Below are 18,889 nucleotides of genomic sequence, written 5' to 3'. Positions count from 1 at the left end.
ATGTCCCACGTCATGTACTGTATGTTGTATTATGGGGTGACTTTACCTCTTATTATGTCTTACCATGTCCCATGTCATGTACTGTATGTTGTATTATGAGGTGACTTTACCGCTTATTATGTCTGGCCATGTTCCTTGCCATGTACTGTATGTTGTATTATGGGGTGACTTTACCTCTTATTATGTCTGGCCATGTCCCATGGAATGTACTGTATGTTGTATTAATGGGGTGACTTTACCTCTTATTATGTCTTGCCATGTCCCACGGAATGTACTGTATGTTGTATTATGGGGTGACTTTACCTCTTATTATGTCTGGCCATGTCCATTGTGGTCATGTACTGTATGTTATATTATGGGGTGACTTTACCTCTTATTATGTCTGGCCATGTCCCAAGTCATGTACTGTATATTGTATTATGGGGTGACTTTACCTCTTATTATGTCTTACCATGTCCCATGTCATGTACTGTATGTTGTATTATGGGGTGACTTTACCTCTTATTATGTCTGGCCATGTCCCACGTCATGTACTGTATATTGTATTATGGGGTGACTTTACCTCTTATTATGTCTTACCATGTCCCATGTCATGTACTGTATGTTGTATTAATGGGTTGACTTTACCTCTTATTATGTCTTACCATGTCCCATGTCATGTACTGTATGTTGTATTATGGGGTGACTTTACCTCTTATTATGTCTGGCCATGTCCCACGTCATGTACTGTATGTTGTATTATGGGGTGACTTTACCTCTTATTATGTCTGGCCATGTCCCATATCATGTACTGTATGTTGTATTACGGGGTGACTTTACCTCTTATTATGTCTGGCCATGTCCCACGTCATGTACTGTATGTTGTATTATGGGGTGACTTTACCTCTTATTATGTCTTACCATGTCCCATGTCATGTACTGTATGTTGTATTACGGGGTGACTTTACCTCTTATTATGTCTGGCCATGTCCCACGTCATGTACTGTATGTTGTATTATGGGGTGACTTTACCTCTTATTATGTCTGGCCATGTCCTGTGTCATGTACTGTATGTTGTATTATGGGGTGACTTTACCTCTTATTATGTCTGGCCATGTTCCTTGTCATGTACTGTATGTTGTATTATGGGGTGACTTTACCTCTTATTACTATGTCTGGCCATGTCCCATGTCATGTACTGTATGTTGTATTAATGGGGTGGCTTTACCTCTTATTATGTCTGGCCATGTCCCATGTCATGTACTGTATGTTGTATTATGGGGTGACTTTACCTCTTATTATGTCTGGCCATGTCCCATATCATGTACTGTATGTTGTATTAATGGGGTGACTTTACCTCTTATTATGTCTGGCCATGTCCCACGGAATGTACTGTATGTTGTATTATGGGGTGGCTTTACCTCTTATTATGTCTTACCATGTCCCATGTCATGTACTGTATGTTGTATTAATGGGGTGACTTTACCTCTTATTATGTCTGGCCATGTTCCTTGTCATGTACTGTATGTTGTATTATGGGGTGACTTTACCTCTTATTATGTCTGGCCATGTCCTGTGTCATGTACTGTATGTTGTATTAATGGGGTGACTTTACCTCTTATTATGTCTTACCATGTCCCATGTCATGTACTGTATGTTGTATTATGGGGTGACTTTACCTCTTATTATGTCTGGCCATGTCCTGTGTCATGTACTGTTTGTTGTATTATGGGGTGACTTTACCTCTTATTATGTCTGGCCATGTCCTGTGTCATGTACTGTATGTTGTATTATGGGGTGACTTTACCTCTTATTATGTCTGGCCATGTCCCATGTCATGTACTCTATGTTGTATTATGGGGTGACTTTACCTCTTATTATGTCTGGCCATGTCCCATGGAATGTACTGTATGTTGTATTAATGGGGTGACTTTACCTCTTATTATGTCTTGCCATGTCCCACGGAATGTACTGTATGTTGTATTATGGGGTGACTTTACCTCTTATTATGTCTGGCCATGTCCATTGTCATGTACTGTATGTTATATTATGGGGTGACTTTACCTCTTATTATGTCTGGCCATGTCCCACGTCATGTACTGTATATTGTATTATGGGGTGACTTTACCTCTTATTATGTCTTACCATGTCCCATGTCATGTACTGTATGTTGTATTATGGGGTGACTTTACCTCTTATTATGTCTGGCCATGTCCCACGTCATGTACTGTATATTGTATTATGGGGTGACTTTACCTCTTATTATGTCTTACCATGTCCCATGTCATGTACTGTATGTTGTATTACGGGGTGACTTTACCTCTTATTATGTCTGGCCATGTCCCACGTCATGTACTGTATGTTGTATTATGGGGTGACTTTACCTCTTATTATGTCTTACCATGTCCCATGTCATGTACTGTATGTTGTATTACGGGGTGACTTTACCTCTTATTATGTCTGGCCATGTCCCACGTCATGTACTGTATGTTGTATTATGGGGTGACTTTACCTCTTATTATGTCTGGCCATGTCCTGTGTCATGTACTGTATGTTGTATTATGGGGTGACTTTACCTCTTATTATGTCTGGCCATGTTCCTTGTCATGTACTGTATGTTGTATTATGGGGTGACTTTACCTCTTATTACTATGTCTGGCTATGTCCCATGTCATGTACTGTATGTTGTATTAATGGGGTGGCTTTACCTCTTATTATGTCTGGCCATGTTCTGTGTCATGTACTGTATGTTGTATTATGGGGTGACTTTACCTCTTATTATGTCTTACCATGTCCCTTGTCATGTACTGTATATTGTATTATGGGGTGACTTTACCTCTTATTACGTCTTACCATGTCCCATGTCATGTACTGTATGTTGTATTATGGGGTGACTTTACCTCCTATTATGTCTTACCATGTCCCTTGTCATGTACTGTATGTTGTATTATGGGTTGACTTTACCTCTTATTATGTCTGGCCATGCCCTACGTCATGTACTGTATGTTGAATTATGGGGTGGCTTTACCTCTTATTATGTCTGGCCATGTCCTGTGTCATGTACTGTATGTTGTATTATGGGGTGACTTTACCTCTTATTATGTCTTACCATGTCCCATGTCATGTACTGTATGTTGTATTATGGGGTGACTTTACCTCTTATTATGTCTGGCCATGTCCTGTGTCATGTACTGTATGTTGTATTATGGGGTGACTTTACCTCTTATTATGTCTTACCATGTCCCTTGTCATGTACTCTATATTGTATTATGGGGTGACTTTACCTCCTATTATGTCTTACCATGTCCCATGTCATGTACTGTATGTTGTATTATGGGGTGACTTTACCTCTTATTATGTCTGGCCATGTCCCATGTCATGTACTGTATATTGTATTATGGGGTGACTTTACCTCTTATTACGTCTTACCATGTCCCATGTCATGTACTGTATGTTGTATTATGGGGTGACTTTACCTCCTATTATGTCTTACCATGTCCCTTGTCATGTACTGTATGTTGTATTATGGGGTGACTTTACCTCTTATTATGTCTGGCCATGTCCCACGGAATGTACTGTTTGTTGTATTATGGGGTGGCTTTACTCTTATTATGTCTGGGCATGTCCCACGGAATGTACTGTTTGTTGTATTATGGGATGACTTTTCCTCTTATTATGTCTTACCATGTCCCATGTCATGTACTGTATGTTGTATTATGGGGCGACTTTACCTCTTATTATGTCTTACCATGTCCCATGTCATGTACTGTATGTTGTATTATGGGGTGACTTTACCTCCTATTATGTCTTACCATGTCCCATGTCATGTACTGTTTGTTGTATTATGGGATGGCTTTACCTCTTATTATGTCTGGCCATGTTCCTTGTCATGTACTGTATGTTGTATTATGGGGTGACTTTACCTCTTATTATGTCTTACCATGTCCCTTGTCATGTACTGTATGTTGTATTATGGGGTGACTTTACCTCCTATTATGTCTTACCATGTCCCTTGTCATGTACTGTATGTTGTATTAATGGGTTGACTTTACCTCTTATTATGTCTTACCATGTCCCATGTCATGTACTGTATGTTGTATTATGGGGTGACTTTACCTCTTATTATGTCTTACCATGTTCCTTGTCATGTACTGTATGTTGTATTATGGGGTGACTTTACCTCTTATTATGTCTGGCCATGTTCCTTGTCATGTACTGTATGTTGTATTATGGGGTGACTTTACCTCTTATTATGTCTTACCATGTCCCATGTCATGTACTGTATGTTGTATTATGGGGTGACTTTACCTCTTATTATGTCTTGTCCCATGGAATGTACTGTATGTTATATTATGGGGTGACTTTACCTCTTATTATGTCTGGCCATGTCCCATGGAATGTACTGTATGTTGTGTTCTGGAGGCAGGAATTGATTAAGATATTCAACAGCCGTCTGCAGTTCCTCGCTAAGTATCTGCTCATGTCGCTTCTTCTCCCGTCTCTAAAAATGCACAAATTAGTTGAGCAAGCCTTTTCTTTTATAAAAAGATAAACTTCAAAAGGTGCAATACAAGCAGTTGAAGATTCACTTTAGCATTAATTTGGAAAAAGCCAAAATAGTTTAAAAACTTGATTGAAGTAAATAAGATCTTGCATTGTTTTTCAGCCCTTATGTACAATAATTTGTGTGCTCTTTAACTAATTTACCGGGATTTAAACAGGAATCAAACTCCATATTGAGGCCACAATATCAGCATTTGCTGAGCTATTTGCAAAGTGAAATTACAACATCAGCACAATGCTCTGCCGGCATACCTTGACCAGGTTCAATATGACCAGCGGTGCACCAAACCTCCCCAGAAGTCTGTTCACATGTTGTGCGGCTGCATTGCAGTATGGGTCAGCTCTGTCAACTGCAAAGGGAGATGGACTCAACAACTTAATGATGAAAGGAATCTAAAATGAGTTTTTTTTTAAACAAACAAACAAGGTTCAGGTTATTATTGATCTGCAAGAAAGCCCAGGAGAGTTGGTGGTTGATTGCACAAATTTGAAAAGCTCATTAGATCAATACTGTACACAATCAATATTAACATTAAGACATATCACGGCTGCTCTATGCACAGACTCAATTCCCAAAGGTGGAGTTAAATTGCAAAATTTTCTTAACACAGAGATTCAGTGTGAGCAGGCTGCGAGAATGTAGCTCACTGACAGCAAAAAAGAGCGACTTATTTTAACTAAGCCAAATATCTATTTTCAAGAACTGTAATGTTGACAACAATAAACAAGCGAAACGAGTTAGTATACACCTCAGATAGCCATACCACAGCCTAACTTTGCTGGTGGAATAATTTTCCAAAATTTCACATAAACCTTCATGACAATTGAATCGATGCATTGTTAATATTCGATCGTTCTTGTTATCAAATCTGTGGCAAAAATGTGGTGTTTTTTTGCTCATTTCTACTCAAGGTTTAATAAGATGGTCCTTCATTAGTAATTACGGTTAATATCTAGTTTTTAACCTACTCCTCATCATTAGTATTCTAGTTATTAACCTCATTCATATCTAATGAGTTCATATTAGACCCCACTTTTTCCCTGCTGATACATACATCAAGCCCTCCCTGTTTTTTTAAGATTGTAAATTATTCATTGGTATTTAAGGGAAATAAAGGACTTGCAAGAACAATGGAAAAGGTGTCAATCATGTAATAAGCTGGAATTAAATTGTCTGGAATGAAACTGCTGTCATGGCAGACCTTATTTGACTTCTATTGTGCAAAGAAAAATGAGACTATTAAGAAGTGGTACAAACCCATTATTTGCGGCTTAGGGACCATGACTTGCTTCATATCCTTAGAATGACAAAAAATAAATAAATAAACCAGGTGACTCTACCTAGGACACAATGATTTGATTCCCCACCTATAAATGCATTGCTATGCCAGACTACCCATGGTGCAATGCTTTGCCAGTCCACCCATGACGCATTGCTATGCCAGACTACCCATGATGTAATGCTTTGCCAGACTACCCATGATGCAATGCTTTGCCAGACTACTCATAATGTAATGCTTTGCCAGACTACCCATGATGCAATGCTTTGCCAGACTACCCATGATGCAATGCTTTGCCAGACTACCTATGATGCAATGCTGTGCCAGACTACCCATGATGCAATGCTTTGCCAGACTACCCCATAATGTAATGCTTTGCCAGACTACCCATGATGCAATGCTTTGCCAGTCCACCCATGACGCATTGCTATGCCAGACTACCCATGATGCAATGCTTTGCCAGACTACCCATGATACATTGCTTTGTAGACTACCCATGATGTAATGCTTTGCCAGACTACCCATGATGCAATGCTGTGCCAGACTACCCATGATACATTGCTTTGCAGACTACCCATGATGCATTGCTTTGCCAGACTACCCATGATGCAATGCTTTGCCAGACTACCCATAATGCAATACTTTGCCAGATAACCAATGATGCATTGCATTGCCAGATTACCCATGATGCAATGCTTTGCCAGACTACCCATGATACATTGCTTTGCAGACTAACCATGATGTAATGCTTTGCCAGGCTACCCATGATACATTGCTTTGCAAGCCTACCCATGATTCATTGCTTTGTCAGCCCACCCTAATGCATTTAGTTGCCAAGCTACCAATGATAAAGTGCTTTGCCAGCCTACCATTAACATAGCATGGCAGCTACAGGTATTCGGTACACCTTTTACCTGTGACCAAAAGGTAGGAACAGAACCCCTGATCTGGACATATGAAGTGAAGCGCCCACTGTGAAAAGACAGCACTGATGCATCATGGACTATCTGTTCTGTCTCCACCTCATTCGCTACGAAGCCCTGTCAATCAAAGTATAATTTAGGAGAAAGATAGTTAGTTATGTTAACTAATGTGTTTATACCAACATTGTGGCTTTCATGAAATCGAGAGCATTTATTTGAATTCTTTGCAGGAGTCGTAACTATCTTTTGTGTACCTCGAGAAGAAGTAGTCATAATAAAGTGACTAGTAGAAAAGGGCCTTACCACGGGGTAAATGTTAACTACTGTGACCTACATCATCAATCTGGATCCCTTTAGCATGTCTGTGAAAATGGAGGCTGATCTTCCAAGCATTCAGATGTTAAGTAAAGTCTCAATTCATGTTGGAACTGGGAAATTAACCTAGAACCCAGCAATGAGATGCACAGGTTCAACAGATCAATGCTCTGCCAACTGCCCCACCAATGTTCCCCAGATAGTTGTCAGACAACAACAAATGACTGTGTCACCAGACATACCTCCTCATTAGTGCCTCTTTTCAGGAATCTCGTCCCTGCAAACCTCGCAGACCGCCGAGCTATGAGGGTTACGTAAATAGGCTGGCCATACACACAGATATCTACAAATATTATGAAACGAATGCATGACCTTATTGACCTGCAACACATATAACACATCACCTATGCAATAATTTTGTGCTCAAAATTTAAAGGGGCACGCTATAAGAATTATTTCAGTTTTATTTAGAAAAGCTCATAAACAGCCAAAATTATGCAGGATAACCAATAACCATTCAGGTTGTTTAACCTCTGATCTTTCGGGAAAATAAAATATTGTGGTTTGAACATCTCCCATTAAGTGGAAGGAAATGGATTGAAAATAGTATTTTTAGGTTTTGTTACAGGCTGTACATTGACCCAAACCTTGAAACCGCAGATAGTAAATCGGCTAAAACCTCCCCATATATACTATTTTATAGGAAATTGGTTCCTTTCTATTCACACCTTGGTTGATGTAACCAGAAAGATTTCATGCTGTTTTTATTTTTTCACTTTTTTTGTTTTTTATAGTGCCCCTTTCATGCCTTTAATACTATATAACAAAGATCAAAGCCTTGAAAAAAGTTTGCATTCTTGCATATTGAACAAAATGCCAGCAAAACTTGATGAATGGTTTTGTTTTCAGAAGGAATATCAGTACAGTACATGTTTAGTGGGGGGGGGGCTAAAAGGGCTTCCCTTCCCATTACTAAATTATTATTTTTGGAAACCCTTGAGATCTGTTTTCCAAGGAAGCATGAGTATGCTACTACTGCAATAGCCATGGTTATTGATTTTGTGGAGTTGTAGGGATAATTACTGTACCATAAGGCTTGGGTAAGCTTTGGAAGACTAGAAAAAATTCAGACAAGCTGTAATGAATGACTAGGTGGTCTGCGTAGTCGTAGGGGAATCAGGAAAATTAATCAACACAAGGTTGAAGTTTTATGCCTTTGTGAAAACAGTTTAGCTTCACTGGCGTTTCAAGCATTAGCCATTGATCTGAGCAAAAGTACTGGGCTTGGGGTGGGCTTTGGAATTGATAAGGTACCACATCACCCTTGAGGTTACCTGAATGGCAAAAGGATTTACTGATGGCATACAACACCCATCTATACCAACCGCCCCCTCTAACCCATTTAACACATATTTTACATACCACTGTCTGTACAGTATGTACAATGATGATGTACAAGCCATATGAGCCACACTCTTAAACCCATTATTGTAAATAGTATTGTGTGTTACCTGATTGGCCAAGACACCATTGATGACATACCACACCCAGGTATTGTACGTAGTACTGTGTTACCTGATTGGCCAAGAAAACCATTGATGACATACAGCACCCAGTCCAGGTGAACCACACCCTCAAAACCGTGCAACAGGTATTTATTCCAAGTGAATTTGTAGCACGGCTTGCTGATCCTCACGTTCCTGTGGGAGGTATTCGGTCTACTCAGGGACTCACTCCGCAGCTTCTCACAAGCCGCACATGCATCCTTGTCATCCTTAACAGCTCCATTATTTTCCTGCTTAGGTTTTTCTCTCCCTTCAGGATCTCTCTGTGTCGATTCTTTAGAGCTGTGATCTTGTTTTTGTTGTTTTTTGGCCAAATCTCTGTCACTCACATCAACTTCCTTCTCTTCAGGTTTACTTTCCTCAGATAATTTCAGGGTTGATGTGATCTGACCACCTTTGTCGTCTTGGTCTTGCTGCCCATCCACGTCCCTCCTTACTTCTAAAGTTTCTCTATCAGCATTTTTATTTGTCTTATTTTGAGTGTCTTTGAGATCCGGTTCAGCACAGCTGTTGCATTTAATACTCCCCCAGGCTTCCCATGATCCCTTGCAAGCCTTGTCAGACTTGTCTTTAGGTCCAATCAATGGAGCCATGTTGTGTTGTAAGGTATGCGTGAGATCGTAGCTATAGCTGCAAGTGAAGACTATGATATTACGAGAGAGTAGGAATGGCTCAGTGACTAGGACTTCCCTTCCTCCAGTGGTTTATCCTCGGACTTCTGATTTGATTTGGTCATCATTATATTTTTTGTAAATTTAATAGGAAAAAATCTCCAGGAAAAAATGGGTTAACCATAAAACAAGCAAGGCAGCAAAGTACATTTTAATGTTTGTATACAAAGTCAATACAATGCATACCTAAAATAGAAGTTGCTAGACAAGTCCACATTCTGAAAGATCTTCACATATCTGAAACAACATAGAAAGCTATGGTAGAGCTTTATTCGCTCAGATTTGCAGTATGTCCATACTAACACTATGGTATCTATCAGTTATCATCACTATCACATTCCACCTTAAATCATCTTGATGCTGGACATCATTACTATTGTCATCATCACTATCACCACAACCAACCCTACTGCCATCACCATCACTATCATAACCATCGCCATCACCACTACCACAACAACCAACCCTATAGCCATCACTATCATAACCATTGTCATTATCACTATCACCACAACCAACCCTATAGCCATCACCACCACTATCATAACCATTGTCATTATCACTATCACCACAACCAACCCTATCACCATCACTATCACTAAAATAACCATTGCCATTATCACATCCAGCCCTATCACCATCACTATCACTATCATAACCATTTTCATTATCACTATCACCACAACCAGCCCTATAGCCATCACCATCACTATCATAACCATTGTCATTATCACTATCATCACAACCAACCCTATTGCCATCACCATCACTATCATAACCTTGTCATTATCACTATCACCACAACCAACCCTATTGCCATCACCATCACTATCATAACCTTGTCATTATCACTATTACCGCAACCAGCCTTATCACTATGATCACAACCATCAACATCACTTCCATTGTCATAGCAACCAAATCTTCACTATAATTAGCATCACTGTGTCATCATCTTACAGTAATCATCATAATCACCATCATTATTACTACAATTATCACATCCATCATCATCATCATTATCACTTTTTCTTTAACACAACAATCATCTTCACCGCTAACAGTATCACCACTGCCATCACAACACTATCACTGCTACCATAACCCTTTCACCACAATAATACTTCTTTTCTTGCCTTGATTCGTCTGGATGCTGGATTTTCTGTACTATACTCTCATTAGGTATAGGCACAAGTTTAGTGTCCTCGACTTTGTAAATGGTGTGAGCTCCAATCTGAGCTTGTCTAAATATTTCGGACACAAGCGATCCAATGGTTAATAAATATTGACAAACAAAAAAAAACAATAAATGAATAAATGAGTAAATGAATAAACAAAAAAGATGATCAAATTAATAAATGACTCCTTTGCCCAAAATTAGATTAGCCAAACAAACTTGTTACCAATCATGTACTTTATCTAGATGCTTTTAACTTACTTTCTTCTTTCTGTGATTAGAACAATATAATAGCCTTCTAAGAACCTCACAAAACCTGAGAAATGACAGAAATATGAAAATACTAGTTTGTTTGGAGGGAGGGAGGGGTGGGGGTGGATTGCTAGGGGGAGACCTCTCAAATAATAAGATTGGCAGATCTGCCAAACACACAACCAAAGTGGCTTACAGTATACCTTACAGTATACACATTCTTTACCTAAATTTGCATTGACCAAAAAGCCATATTTAGCATGTAAAAGGAAGAAAATGTTTGATTAAAAATCCTTGTTGAGACGAGTGTTGCATTGATCTTACTGTAAGTAAATACCAATAATACAATGGACACACTGGAATGCCTATTTATTCACTTCACACTATCATGTTGCACAGGACCGTAGCCAGCGGGGTTGAGGGGTTCGGAGGAGCCACCCACTCGCCTTCAACGTTTGTTCTCATGAAGAAAAATAAAGTACCACTTTGAGCTCTTACGAGCCTAAAAGGGTGAACAAACCCCACTGCTCAAAATCCTGGCTACAGGCAGGTGGCGTCATATCTATGTATCCATCTTACCAAGAATGCCATAAGCTGACATGCTTCGTGACAGTCCTTTGCTTGCTGTTTCATATGGCTTGTTTGACCTCAAAGTGTTGCCAGCATTTATTGTGGAAAGCAGCTCTTTGATTTGGCGCTGAGTGTACTCCATCTGAAATGTGAACATTGCATGCTCTAAGTTGATAAAAATTCCCACCCTTCCATCACTTCTAGATTTACCTTATTTTCTTCTTTGTGCAATTGGGCTTTGCGTCTAAAATCCATGACTAAGGCCATTTTATCTTTGAGAGTTAAATTATCTCAACAAGTGAGCACAGCACAAAAGAGCAAACAGATAGATAATATTGTCACAAGAAGATAAATATTAAATTGTATCCACTGTTCTATTTATTATAAACAATCCTTCAGATTCAGCCCACAAAAATACTGAAAGCTCATTGGTTATCACCACGTGTGTTGATAAATATGATATCAACACCGGTGGTAAAGGCGATATCAGTTTTCTTTTAATTTTGATATTACCAAGCATCACATCTATATCATCACAGCAACTTGGTATGATTCTATTATTTCCTCTCCTTCCTGGGCTACTTTTTACTGAGCTATAAACTTTCCTTCTTCTGTGAGTACTTCTCTGGCAACAAGCAAGCAAGCTTAAACTGCATTAAGTCTACAAGAGAGCAAACGTGAATTCCCCAAATGCCTGCTATATAACAACTGGGATAGGGGACAGTACTACTCAGTACATAATGCGACGTTTCTTCTGCATTATCATACTTCCTGCTTGGAAAGTGTCTAAGTGAAAGAAATATTCAATAATGGGAACAAATACTGAATAAAGGCATGCTGCAAATAAATATCTAGCCATGAATAACCACTAAAGCTGCCAGACTTCTGATTGTACCTTGTCATCCGACATAACCAGGTCTCGCGGTTCTGTGCGGTCGATTTTAAGCACTCGAAATCTTGTCTGCGCGTTGTTAGATCCAACAAGGTAGTACCTCTGAAAGAAGTAAGATGAGCTAAGTAAAACGTTACAAGTGTGATAAAGGATATTGGAGGTGCTTGTTTACCGCTTTCGTTTCGTACAACACCACTCTCTGGATACGGCGAACTGCAAGAAAGTCCGCCATCTTGGACTGCGACGCTGACCGTGAGATCGAGAAAGACTGGTAACTAGAAGCTTCGGCAGCGTAAAAAGGGGGGGGTGGGGGGGGGGGTTCCCTGTTAGCAGAGGCCTCTTTTCTCTGTATTTCGCTGGGCTGGTATCTTTTCCTCGCGGACGCCAGCCCAGCGAAATACAGAGAAAAGAGGCCTCTGCTAGCGGGGGGGGGACTAGGAGGTTTCAGAGAAACTAGTGGGAGGCGTGGATCGCCCCTCCGGGCCTCCCAGCCCCGTCTCCTGTCTTAGGCCTGGGAGACGCGAATCGCCCCTCCGGGACTCCCAGCTCCGTCTCTAAATATCAAGCGTATGGTGTTTCACGTACGTAAACAATCGGCGATTGCTAATGTAGGCCGAATCGATTTCACGTACATAAGCTTTTGGCGACTGCTAATGTAGGCCAAAACGGTTTCACGTACATAAACAATCGGCAAAAGCTAATGTAGGCCAAATCGATTTCACGTACATAAACAATCGGCAAAAGCTAATGTAGGCAAAATAGATTTCGCGTACATGAATAATCAATTAGGGCTGCAGGTGTTTCGCGTGCATGAATAATTAGGGCTGAAGGTGTTTCGCGCTCATGAATAATTAATTAGGCGTTGGCCTTGCAATTTAGACATTCGTCTGTCCTGTGGTATACCGAGCGTTCGAAGGATGGAGCGCGGAAAAGATTACTGCGGGTGGCTAGGGATCGGCCGCGCAAACACGTGCGGCCGGAGGTGCTTGGACACCTACTGCAAGGTGCACCTCCAAAGGCTCCGTAAGGGCAGCCCCCTCCCCGTGCCGTGCAGGGTCTGCGGCATAGGGACTCAGTCGGAGACGCGGCTGTGCCGCCCCTGCGGAGCGAATCGTAAAGGGCAGAGGATGCGCGGCATCGAGAGGCGCGCTCGGAAGCGGTTCGCACTCGTCCTATCTGACATCGCAGCCCGCGGTGCGGTCAATTAGAGACTGGGTGGCGCAGGGCATACCCCAACTCTCAGTTAGAGACTGGGTGGCTCAAGGTGTGCCCGAGCATGGACGCCTACATAGAGGAGATTCTCGATAGCATGCGCGAAAAAGAGGCGCCCGCCGTACTGACAGGGCTGGTCCAAAACATCCTGGACGAGGACATCCCCGACGATGTCAAACACAGGCTGCTTAAGCCGCTCGTACCGGAGAAGGTGTGGACGGAGGAGGTCTGGCGCGAGTTCGACCCTCTGCAGCCGGGACGGCGGCAGGAGGGCCCGGAGAGCTTAGACCCCGAGCCGTAATACTCTCTCTTCGTCGGCGGCGCCCATCTTCGGTTCCCAAGCGTGGATGCCACTCTACGGGGCCGAGACGTAAGCGCCAGTGTTTACCAGGAGATGCGAGATCTTGGTGGAACAGGTGTGATTGCTCTAAAGCCGGTTGTGCGGGGGCCTGATATTAATGACGACGGCTCGGTGTGGTGGGTCTCGCACGAGCGAGAGTCTCTGCGGGCGAACGCAGTGCTTCCGCTGGTGCTCGAGATGGTAGACCCCGACCGGCGTTACAGACTCTTCACGGTCGTTGGTAAGGCCCCCGCAGAGCCATTGGCGCCAATCACAGAGGAGGAAGGGCGCTCGGAGCACAAGATCGGTGGGTTGTTAGTCAAAAGGGGGGGGCCAAATCGCAGTCGGCGCCCTGGAAGACATCGATGCGGGTATTTGGGAGAAGGGGCGAGAGTACCTCGTCTACGTGAGATACGAGCTTCGCCCTTTACCTGAGCAAAATGGTGAGCCTGGGCCAATGTTTGTGCGAGAGGGGAGTGACGCCTTCGTTAACTGTGTTGTGAGCTATGTTGCCGACTTCTTGAGGAATCGCGGCACCTCGCGCTCTCTTGGTCTAACCAAGACACGGGGCAAGATCCTCGAGCGATTTGACAAGAAGCTGGCCACCACGGGATGCACCAAAGAAGACCTCTTTGAGATGGAAAGGAAGCTCGAGGTAAAGCTAGTAGCCGTGGACGCCCTGGGTAACGTCCTGTGGGACTCGGGGAAGTACGGGACTAAGACGAGGATCACCATCCCTTGGAGCTTCGTTCGTTATGTCAGGGAGAGGCAGCGCCTCGCGCTACCAGTGCCGCCGCAAAAACGCACGAGGCGAAGGTGCGGGAGGTGCTCATCCGCTTCACCCAGCCTACCAAGAGTACATCGAGGCTACGCACTCGATGGGTGACGCAATAGGGTATCGCTTCAAGAAGTGGACCCAAAGAGAAAACATCAGGCCAACGCCTCCTAAATACAGGGACGTCTGGCGAGCGGCGCAGGTTGAGTCCAAAGTGTGGAATAGCAGGGAAAACTTAGGGGCGCAGCCTCATGCTCACATCGACATGCGTGCGGCGCACCTAGGATGCGAGGACAGTGTCTTCGGCGGCGCCTCGGACGCCATTGATCTGGTACGGAAATACGGCTTCCCTACGAACGTGTGTCGTATCGCGGATGTTGCGGGACGGCCATTGAGCGAGGTTCTTCAACTGACCGGGGCCATTCAGTTGACCGAGTGGGGGTTCTCTGAGGCCTGCCACCCCTACACTTCCGGGAGGGTAGGGCAGCACTTGGAACAAAACGAGGGCTGGATCACCACGCCAGAGCTCAAGGACCTGCTAAACTCGGGTGACCTCGCCATGGCCGCGGCGAGGGAGGTGTTGTATAGCGTCGGAAAAAAGGACTCCATCAAGTTCTCCCACTCCGGCCCCGGCGGCGAAGATTCGCAGGGTCGAGATCTCGCTGTCCGTTTCGTAGGCAATTGCGCTCGCCATGGCGACGAGTCCTCGATCATAGTCTGCGACCGTGAAGAAGCCGCGTATCTGACGAACCTCCTTGCGGGCACCGACAACTTACTTAACTTCGAGCATGCCGACGGGGCTCATCTGATCCAATACAAAGACGGAGTCAGGCGCTCACAATGGTACCATATCAGGGCCTTCGTCTTGGCGTACACAAACATAGCGTTGCGACGCATGTTGAGGCGGTTCCCTCGCGAAGACGTCCTCCGAGTGTGCACAGATGCCATATACGCAAAGGCGGTGCCCAGTGGTGTGAAGCTCGTGGAGCGAAATCCGAGGTATGGAGAGTGGCGCCACAAGAGGTCTGGGTACGAGTCGCGGCCCGAAGCGGCTTGGGGTCCGAAGAGGTCGGGGTGCTTGGCTAGGGAGCCAAGCACTGCGCCGAGTCTGCCGTGCGATCTGGTGGCCTCAACCTCTGCGAGGATGTATCTAGCCGGCCAGGGAGGATCGGGGAAGACCGAGTGGGCGGTGAGCATGTTCCGTGGCCGTAACGTTGTGGTGCTCACCCCCGAGAACGACCTCGCCCACGACCATCGCAACAACCCGCGCCTCGCGGTGCGCGCTCAAACCTACCACCACTACCTCTGCATACCAGCAGAGAAGCCGATAGAGGAGTGGAAACCTTTCGAGCTGAAGCACAAACTCGACCGTCTCGCAGAAGTAATCATCATTGACGAGTGCTGTAAGGTGCAGACTAAGGTGCTACGCGCCATCCTAGGGTATCTCGCCACGCGGCCGTGTCAGGTAGTGTGTTGTGGCGACTATGGGCAGGTCCCGCCCTGGGGAGATAAAGAGGGGCCTCGCAATATGCTCAAGGAGTGGGCACAAGGGAACATCCGCTGGTTCGAGTCCGACTACCGCTGCCTGTGTGAGGACTGCGGAAAGCCGTACAGTACATGCGACTGCGGCTCTGCTGCCCCCTCCTCCAGGCTCCACGACATAAAGGGCCGGATTTGGTGTCAGCCAGACTCCCAACAGCTTGAGGTGTTTCGAGAGGAGTGGGATGGGGTGGCGTTCGACGCGGCGATCGAGCAGGCCGACCCAAGCGATATGTGGGTGTGCTCGACCAACAAGATGGGGGCCCTTGTCCAGCAGCGATTGGTAGAGCACCACAGGAAAAACCATCCCCGACTGCCAGCAACCATCCGCTTTGACCCCGATCCTAGCGTCGCGCATCGTTATCGCAAGCAAGGGCGGCCGGTGCCCGTGCCAGGCAAAAGGGGTGAGAAGGTCGACGCGTACAAAGGCACGGTAGTCGAGGTCCCTCTCGGCGTGGTCCTTAACGGGCTTCCCCTCGAGTGGAAATACGCGGGCTGGGGGACAGTCCACCGGGTGCAGGGCAAGACCATCCAGACTCCAAGGCGTCTGTTTATCAAAGACCACAGCTTAGAGGGCTGGATCACGAATGCTGTGTACACCGGCATCTCCCGCGTGCGGCTCACCGACCAGATAGTCCGCGTGATCCCCCCCCGATGACACCCCAGGTGCCTTGGTTCCCACAGGACTGCAGGCTACGCCCAGTGAAGAGCTCATTATAGCGCGAATCAAGCGATACGCTATAGACGACAGGCAAAAGGGTCGCACGAAGTTCACGGGGCCGCACCACGTTCTGACGGTAGACCACGTACTCGGCATGATTGCTGACGCGGAAAAGAAGTGCACGCTCTGTGGCACCCAGCTTCTGCTTCAAGGGTACACCAAGAGTCATCCCCAATGCTTCAGTATCGACCGGCGGGACGACAGTCAGGGTCACTACAAGTGGAATGTCAGACTCACGTGCCTCAGCTGCAATAGAAGGCACAAGCGCTGATCACGCTAGGGTGGCGCTAGCGTGGCGCTAGGGCGACCAGAAGATTTTTTTGATCTCGCTGGCGTCACGCTACGCAACTGCGATCGCGTGAAGCCGTGCTTAGAGTACGCCGTGTAATACAACACTGGCTGTCCGGGCTCCATGACCCTCTTTAGTATTGGGTACGCCTTGCTTGTCCACCACGGGTCCGTCGCTCGCCGTCGGCCCTTGTCCTGAAGGTCTTCCTCGTTTACGGCGATGTACACCTCCGTTCCGACATCTAAGTGGACCTCTAGGGGAGGCTTTTCGGCTTTGAGAGGCACGCGCCTCAGCTTTATGGCGTCCTCAGGCGCAAGGCCAGTCATGCGAGTTTTCGTTGCGTTCATGTCCGAGACGACGTGATGGAAAGACTCGGCGAAAGCTTGGCTCCTGTGGTGCCCTGGCTCAGCCCGTCGGACCTCCACCCCGTGGTCTGTTAGGAGCTTCGTGGTAGCGCCCTTGAACTCCGTGCCGTCATCAACCATGAGGACTTTAGGCCATGTGAGAGGTCCCTCTGCATAGATGCCAGCGAGTTCGCGGGAGACGACGTGTATTCGCAAGGCGCGCACGAGTCTAATACACGGCCTACGCTACTACATGGGCAGGATCTTCTGGTCCTCAAGGTAACCCTTCAAAGCAACAGCACCTGCGACGGCGGCAGTCATTTTTGCGTAGTTCATGGCGTTCGCGGAGGGATCTTTGGTGAAGTCCTCGCGTAAGACCTTGCGCCCAACCCAGCCGATACCGGCGACGAGGCCGGTTATGACTGCGGCGTCGGTGATGATCTTTGTAATCTTGCTCTGCTGCGTCGTCGACATCGTGCGGATATGGGTGGGGCCCTCGTGTCTAAATGTCTGCTTACTCCATGGATAACAGCCGAGACCCGGGAGCGCGAAGCGCTGTCGCCGGAGCGCGCTCCTTGGTCTGCTGTGCGGCCGCCAGCGGCGGGATTGCGGGCGGAGTCCCGCCGTCGGCCGCTGCGTGCGGATCGGTAGCTCGCTGGTTAACAGCTGGTGTGCGCGTGAACGCGGCAGCTAGCTCCCGCCTACGTGTTTAGAGGCCGATCAATGACACTACAAGACCAGCGAGCCCGATGACCGAGCTGGCCGACCAGGCCGAGTTGCTCTCCGGGGCAGGTGTGTGTGCCGAAGGCATGCCAGCGCTTGCCGTTCCGGAGGCGGCATCGTCGGCGCGCAAGCTCTGCGGCTCGCTCAGCCCCGGGGCCAACGGCAGCTGCTGCGCAGCTACGACACGAAGCGCCTCTTTCTTCGCTCTATTGATTCGGTTCCACTTTGCCAAGCGCCTTCCGGCTTCGACTCGTCCAGGGTGAGGTCGGGTCGCGGGGGGTTCGGGGCTCGTGATTCGCGCGTCGCGCGCCGCTGCAGCCACAGGCGTACGTGCAGGTTCTTGATGCTGTTTGCCAGGTTCTTGGGCAAGTTCTTGAGCAAGTTGTTCGTCAGGCTGGGCACTAGTACTTCCTTGAGGTTCCTCCATCTGCGTCGACGTGCGAACACGCGGTGTCAACTACTTGGAACCAAGTACTTGGTATCAAGTGGTAGGAGAAGAGGCGAGCTTTCAAATGAGCGTCTACTCTGGGATGGCGGGCTCGACACTGCCCGCGGCTGCTACCTCGCGTTGGCTCCGCGCGTCAGCGCTTGCCGTTCCGGCGGTGTCCACATGACGCGCTATGTGTAACGCCCCGGCGGCTAAAGCCATCAAACGGCCGCAGCGTAGAGCCAGGCTTCCGCACAATGTGCGGAGCTCGTTGTTGACGATGTAGTCGGACACTAGGTCATTGTGAAGATCGACCACACTGTCTATCGGCA

General features: G+C 46.1%; 1 protein-coding gene across 2 annotated transcripts in view; it reads right to left on the bottom strand.

Annotated features, from left to right (window-relative positions):
• LOC5520403 (polyphosphoinositide phosphatase-like) overlaps window positions 1–12,451 on the bottom strand; it is a 40,397-nt gene extending 27,946 nt beyond the window's left edge. For both annotated transcript variants that reach the window (XM_048721534.1, XM_048721535.1), the window contains exons 1-12: window positions 12,360–12,451; window positions 12,191–12,289; window positions 11,305–11,437; window positions 10,735–10,789; window positions 10,433–10,540; window positions 9,483–9,533; window positions 8,636–9,255; window positions 7,303–7,403; window positions 6,737–6,862; window positions 5,801–5,840; window positions 4,795–4,892; window positions 4,347–4,480 (exon numbers count right to left, since the gene is read on the bottom strand). In XM_048721534.1, coding sequence (XP_048577491.1) covers window positions 4,347–4,480; window positions 4,795–4,892; window positions 5,801–5,840; window positions 6,737–6,862; window positions 7,303–7,403; window positions 8,636–9,255; window positions 9,483–9,533; window positions 10,433–10,540; window positions 10,735–10,789; window positions 11,305–11,437; window positions 12,191–12,289; window positions 12,360–12,419 — 1,625 coding nt within the window. In that variant the 5' untranslated portion in view covers window positions 12,420–12,451. The remainder of the gene's footprint in view (window positions 1–4,346; window positions 4,481–4,794; window positions 4,893–5,800; window positions 5,841–6,736; window positions 6,863–7,302; window positions 7,404–8,635; window positions 9,256–9,482; window positions 9,534–10,432; window positions 10,541–10,734; window positions 10,790–11,304; window positions 11,438–12,190; window positions 12,290–12,359) is intronic.
• Between the last annotated feature and the right edge of the window lie 6,438 nt (window positions 12,452–18,889).

This window comes from Nematostella vectensis, chromosome 14 (assembly GCF_932526225.1).
Source record: "Nematostella vectensis chromosome 14, jaNemVect1.1, whole genome shotgun sequence".
Lineage (NCBI taxonomy): Eukaryota > Metazoa > Cnidaria > Anthozoa > Actiniaria > Edwardsiidae > Nematostella > Nematostella vectensis.
The sequence above is the reverse complement of the archived record's forward strand: the minus strand, read 5'-3'. Positions and strand labels throughout refer to the sequence as shown.